The sequence below is a fragment of the Musca domestica genome, unplaced genomic scaffold, assembly GCF_030504385.1.
Source record: "Musca domestica strain aabys unplaced genomic scaffold, Musca_domestica.polishedcontigs.V.1.1 17, whole genome shotgun sequence".
NCBI lineage: Eukaryota > Metazoa > Arthropoda > Insecta > Diptera > Muscidae > Musca > Musca domestica.
Window position 1 is genome coordinate 11,353,474 of NW_026712230.1, and position 6,453 is coordinate 11,359,926.

Consider the following 6,453-nt stretch of genomic DNA (forward strand, 5'->3'; position numbering starts at 1 on the left):
GAAGGGATTTGCATTTCATTTTCTCAATTCTATCATGGTAAAATTAAGAAGGTAAGGTAATTTCAAATAAACATTCCCATCTTTGCAGTTTCTGTAATTTAGATTGCTAAATTTCACTGCATGGAAAGCAGGTTGCCATCTCTTATTTGCCAAAGGAATAATTTTGAAAAAAAAATGTTAACTTTACCTTCTTAATTCTACCATGAATTCATGGCAGAAGAATACAGGTAGATGCATCAACGCTTGGGAGCATTGATATGTCAAAAATTTAAATGTTTTTTTTCAAATATAGGTAGATTTTTATATGTTTTCTTATACTACGTCATTCGGAGGCTATTATAATTCACTATTTTCAACAATTTTTACAAATTTAAATAATTTTTCATTCAACATTTTCAATTCCAAAATTGGTTTGACAGTTCACTGTCCCAGCAACTGTGTCGACGCGTCTAACGTAACGCGTACTAACAACCCCGCATGGTAGAAGAATATTATTATTTCTACCATGCAACCCCGTAGTTCAATGAGCACAACTGCTGATGCGTTGACATAAAAGAAGCACCCCGTTCTGTTTTTATCTACAACTAATAAATACGTTTTTCAACACTGAACACAGCAATAGCATATGGAAAAGCTGTTTTTGTTTGCCACAAAAAGCTTTGCTGAAACAGATAACTACGACGCTTATTTTTAGTTGATATTTTCCAGCAATTCAAAGCAGTCGTATCGTCTTCAGTCTGGTTGCGCTCGCCATCATTAGATAAGGAGTGGATATAAATTTCCATTTTTTGTTTGGATATTCGATTGAAATACAAGAACACGTCAAAGCCTTCCATAGAATTGTGAAATTCAAGTTTAGTTGTCGCCTTTGTTCTCATCCCCAGAACAATGAATAGTTTGTGTGGTTTTCGTTTGTCCACTGTGGGCATTGTAATCGGTTGGTTCAATTTAATTGGTTCCATATTCTCAACTATTGTACTGTGTGTGGCCTTTTCCCGTTTGGATGATTTGGTCAAACTTATACAGGATAACCTGGACAATGGCGCGAATGCAGTCGATAATGTTGGCATCAGGACCGGTAAGTCAACGACCTGGGCATTATCTTGGAATGCCATGTAAATATTTGCATTATTCGTTCTTTTCTCCTCCATTGCAGCTGTTATTATTACCCTGTGCGTTTATCTTACTACCAGTGTGACCAATGTAATTGCATCGTCGCTCTTGATTGTGGGCACAGTAAAGGTAAGTCGTTTACTTATTTTTTGATGATGGGACGTGCGCATAACGAGAAAAATATGAAATTTAATATCTAAAGAACTTGAGTATGTGATTTTGTTTTGCTGTCTTGGTATTCCATCAAATCTTGATATGCGCAATTTTCTTTTACGACTTTAATCTTCGTCTGTTGTTCTGGTTAGCAATTCAGTGGTTTCAGCTGAACTACGCAGGGGTATACATATTTACGACGCACTCAGACATTGTAACAAATTGCGAAAATATGTTACCGCACTGCAGTGGAGAGCTATAAAAATAGTTCAATCCGTTGATATTCCATAAAGATATAGAGGGGTTATTACAAGGCACTTAAGCATGGGGTTTCTGAATTAGAAATTGGAATGATAATGAACAATTATTATCGTCGATGCATTTATTACTTAGGATAGTTATTTTTATTTCGTGATTATGTATTAAAACTTTATATTTTCATTACTTTTAACAAAAAAGGCATTAGGGGCATAATGTGTATAATGCCCACTATTGAACGATTTTGGGTGTCCCGACGGCAAAATAAAATTAACTTTCGTTTCGTTTGCAATGGGCAAGTGACGTTATCATCCTGGTGGTCATTTGTCTTGACATTATTGCGATTCATAATTCGTAGGGCATGAGGAGCTGTAACCATGAAATGTCAATACATATTTCTCACTGACAATCTAGTCCGTTTTTCAATGAAAGACATATTCCGATGTAGAAAAAACAACTAAGACAAATAAACGATTTCGAATCGGCAATAAAAACAAAGCTGTTTGAGATCTTTTAAAAGTTGACTGAATTGGTTCTATGAAGAAGTTTGATGTCTTCAAAAATCGAAATACTTTGGATTCGATGCTGCACAACTGCGTATGCTTATGAAAAAGCTTGAATAATAAGAAGCGAACTTCTAAGACATCATCCTAGATTGAGTGATTGCAAAGTAAAGCGCGAATGTTCCACTGATGAGCTATCTACGACCATAGGTAGGTGCTAGACCTTTTTTTGATTGTCCCTGATGATTTTCTTTTTACAATAATTTATGTCTTATCCCGAAGATAATTCTTAAGAATAATTTGAAAGACTATTGATGTTATTTCTGGAATTTGTAGGACTACTCAAGGCAATATTGGTATCAACAACGGCTACGGCACCCTAAGTTTTTTTTTTAAATTTGAACTTTTTATTATTCTATATCGGCTTGGTTGGTCTTTAGTTTGGGTTTGTTGAAGGCCGCATAGCTACTACTACTTCACTAGGATTTCTTTGGTCCATTGTGTTTAGACGCAATTACTTTCAGGATGGCGCAGTTGTCTCAATTTGTATAGGGCACGTATTGACGAAGATGTGCGAAACGTCTACCTGGCGTGTGATACGAAATTAGTCATATTTGCTGTAAATCGGTCAAGATTTTGATAGAGTTTTATTTTAGAAAATATCTGATCTGCGATGTTATCATTATTTGATTTATAGCCTGTTCAGCAAACACAAACAAAACGAAATGCCAAAGTATAAACAATCAAAATATATCAATCGTTCATTTGCAAAATGTAAACAAAGAAAAATATTGTGCTTGAAAATGGATATTTCACCCAAAAAGGTATGGTCCACTTCATCCACTGAGTTGATCCCAAAAGATGCGCTTCTTCGCTTTTCCAAACTCTAAGCCCACCTAAAATTAGGCGCCAATTGGCAACGTTCACACTTCCTTATACTTTTTTTTTATTAAATTTCTTGCCTTATCATTTATTTGCATTTTTATTGTTATCTTATTGACATGGAAATAATTGGTAAATCTTATTTTTTCAATAAATATTTTCTTTCATTATTTCAGGAACGTCACCTTTTGCTGACACCTTGGCTAGTTAATGCCTACATTTTCATCTTTTTCAATGTCCTCAACTTCATATACATGATATATGTAGCTATTGCTAAGGGACTTCCAGTCGGTTCAACTTTGGGCACAATAATTGGTACTGCCTTAAGTCTGGGTAAGTAGTAACAATTAAAAAAGCTGTATGTTCGGCCGGGCCGATCTTTGAATACCCTCCACCATTTGGTAAAAATTTGGCAATTTAGCATAATGTAGCTAAAATCATCAAAATACCGAATATAGCGAGGTACCATGGGTGTTATAAAACAAGGATCAGCATAGACAATTTTTTGGTATAGGTTGTAGTATCCATCACGAACCTCAAATACAAAACTTGAAACAATTCCGGTAAATAATGTCGCTATAATTATCAAAATATCGAATATCGGGGGCACCGTTATTGGGGCCTATACGAAGACAATTTTCAGTCATAGGCTGTAGTATTAATTACTAAATTCAACTACCAAATTTGAAACAATTCCGGTAAATAATGTCTCTAAAATCATCAAAATACCGACTATCGGGGGGTACCGTTATATGGGGGCTATACGAAGATGTGGACATACATGGCCCATTTTCTGTCTTATGCTGTAGTATCTGTTACAAACTTCAAATACCAATTTTGAAACAATTCCGGTAAATAATGTCGCTAAAATCATCAAAATACCGCATATAGGGAGGTACCGTTATATGAGGTCTATACGAAGGCGTGGACCTACAATACCGAAAGTCCTGCAGACACAATACACATTTGAGTAAATTTTTATCAACTTACTTCATTTCATTCGGAAGCTACAGTGATTTCCACAGACGGATAGACGGACGAACATTGCTAAATCGACATAGAATTTTATGCTGATCAAGAATATATGTACTTTGTGGGGTCTAAAATGTGTTCAAGGTGTTACAAACGGAATGACAAACTTAATATACCCTCCATACTATGCTGGAGGGTATAAAAACGAAAAAATAAACAACCAATGAGTCATCATTATTATCGGCGTGGTTATCAATCATGCATGTTGAGCTTGTAAAGTATGCAGGGCAATGTGTTTTTTAATCAATTGTTTTTTTCCTACGAATTTTTTTTGCTGTTAAAAACAATTATTTATTTGCGGTGATTTACCCATTTTTTTTTTTAATTTTATTATTATCTTGAATATTTGCATGTGAATGAACAGCAAAATCTGCAATGGCAAGTAACTAGATTATTAATGGATGCTAGTGAGTTTAGACAGACGGATTTTTCTCTGATTCATATCTTTGCTATAATGAAGTCAGGAGAATTGATGGAGGGTGAAATAACTCAATCGGTGACTATTTATGTGGATAGTCAAGTGGCTCTTAAAGCTACTGAATCTTATACAATAAATTTCGATGCAGTCCTGATGTGTAGAATGGCTCTGGAAAATCAACATACCACTCTCGGGTAACTGTCCGTTGCAATATTGAGGGAAAGACAAAGCCAATAAAATGGCAATGATGGATTCGCAGTCACCAAGCCTTGAGATCGCCGACATCTTAAAACCTTCTCTTTGTCATTTGACAAAAGCATTAGAACTACTATTTAAAAAGAAAGTCAAAGTATGCAACAAACCACGGTTTAAGGTATCAAAACAAATCTGGCCAGATATCTCCTTACGTAGAACACAATCTCTATTAAGTATGAATGAATTAACGATAAACGAACGGATAACGATAGAAGTAATAACAGGTCATCCCTACATCTGATCAATAAAGTCTACATGAGATTATTCTAATGTCCAATATTGCAGCCTTTGTGAGGATTAGGAAGAGAATGAATCTATTGAACACCCATTATGACACTACCCTGCTCTATTCAGACCCTGCTCTACGAGATATGGGGGAACATTGGACTCATGATATCAGTGTGCATTCAGGCATGGATCACATAGTCATCTGTAACTTCTCAAAAAGTCTACAGAAAATCTGTGATTTATTTTATGGCATGGGCAAGAACCCGACTAGTAGAATAAAGCTATGTACCATAAAAATCAATATGATTGGAAAACTTATGATCTCTACTACAGTTTAGAAATTACTTGATTGTGTTGCATGAAGAAATTAAGTATATCGTTATTAAAAAAAGATTGAATTTATCCAAAAAGCATTGTCATGTTGTTAACAAAACATGTACAACATGCTTCTTATCTGTATTGCTTTTGTTTGTATGATTCAAGGCCCAAACCATCACACTAATACTTTTAAAAATCATCACCATTTTATTTCTTTTCTGTAGATAACTCTAAATTAATATTTTATTCTAACTCTATACAATTGTTTTTCTTTTGCAGTGATTCAACTGATTATCTGGAATGCTATCTATTCGTTGTTCAAACAGATTCGTGCCAATCGTGATCTTCAACAACGTCTTTTGCCTACCACTTCGGCTGCTCAATATCCCAACTACACGAAAATGCCACCCACCGTCGAATAGGCAAGAGGATGAACCATTCGTGATACATGAAAAAATATTAAGAAATTTCTGAAACAATCTACAATTATGGACTGATTAAAACTGTATCAATGATAAATGAAATTTTATCGAAAATTTTGCTTGGATAAAGATAAAGTCTTGGATTATCCTAACTTCTTCCCACAGTATTGGAATCTAAATTTTGATTATCAAATTTTCGGCTATCAAAATCATATGTGATGTTTTTTTTATTATTATTATTAATGAATATTATTATCTCTATACATATATACGTATTATATCCCGCCAAAGATATATGTTATTGAAATATTTATATACGAAAAAAATACTTTATAAAAACAAATCTATATGTATACACCGAATTTTTTCGAAATAAAATTATTCGACTTGTAGTTACCTATGAAAAAACAAGCAAACTAATTTTTAAGTGATTTTAAAGAAGAAAAATTTCAGAGGCAACAATATTGCGAATAACTTCGATGATCTATTTAGTAAGCAAAACGAAACATTTGCGATTTTAGAAAAGAGTCACGATCGAATACGTGGACATTTTTATAAAAACTAAAAATGTTTGAAGAATGATTTCTAGCAAACGGTAGTGCCACTGCCAAGAAAGTTAGCAGAGTTCATCCCATGGATCGTCCTGCGGAAATCACAAAAATGTTTGATTGCTTATAAAAAGGTAAGACTGAAAATAAGTAAAAACCAGTTAAAAGTGTGTCGGATTTGCCGATAGATGAATACCCTCACACAATGTTCGATTATTTCAATACAGTGTGAGATAAAAAAACTGGTACAAAGTCAAGCGCCATAATTTTTACATTGTTTTTTTTTTATATTATTGGATAAAAGCAAAGAATTTAGGAAATAG

The 6,453-nt window shown here is 34.1% G+C and overlaps 1 protein-coding gene across 1 annotated transcript; it reads left to right on the forward strand.

Moving 5' to 3' along the window:
* Positions 1 to 680: 680 nt before the first annotated feature.
* Positions 681 to 5,998, forward strand: LOC101896405 (uncharacterized). Its single transcript, XM_059120531.1, has 4 exons — positions 681 to 1,078; positions 1,157 to 1,242; positions 3,086 to 3,242; positions 5,440 to 5,998. The coding sequence occupies exons 1-4, from the start codon at positions 889 to 891 to the stop codon at positions 5,580 to 5,582; spliced, it is 576 nt and encodes a 191-aa protein (XP_058976514.1). The 5' UTR covers positions 681 to 888; the 3' UTR covers positions 5,583 to 5,998.
* The last annotated feature ends 455 nt before the right edge of the window (positions 5,999 to 6,453 follow it).

What these genes read in the sequence shown, in the direction of transcription:
- LOC101896405 (XM_059120531.1), top strand. Translation starts at nt 889, where the DNA reads ATGAATAGTTTGTGTGGTTTTCGTTTGTCCACTGTGGGCATTGTAATC. An exon ending in TGATTGTGGGCACAGTAAAG is followed by an intron (nt 1,243 to 3,085) that starts GTAAGTCGTTTA and finishes TCATTATTTCAG; the next exon opens with GAACGTCACCTTTTGCTGAC. An exon ending in TGGTACTGCCTTAAGTCTGG is followed by an intron (nt 3,243 to 5,439) that starts GTAAGTAGTAAC and finishes TTTCTTTTGCAG; the next exon opens with TGATTCAACTGATTATCTGG.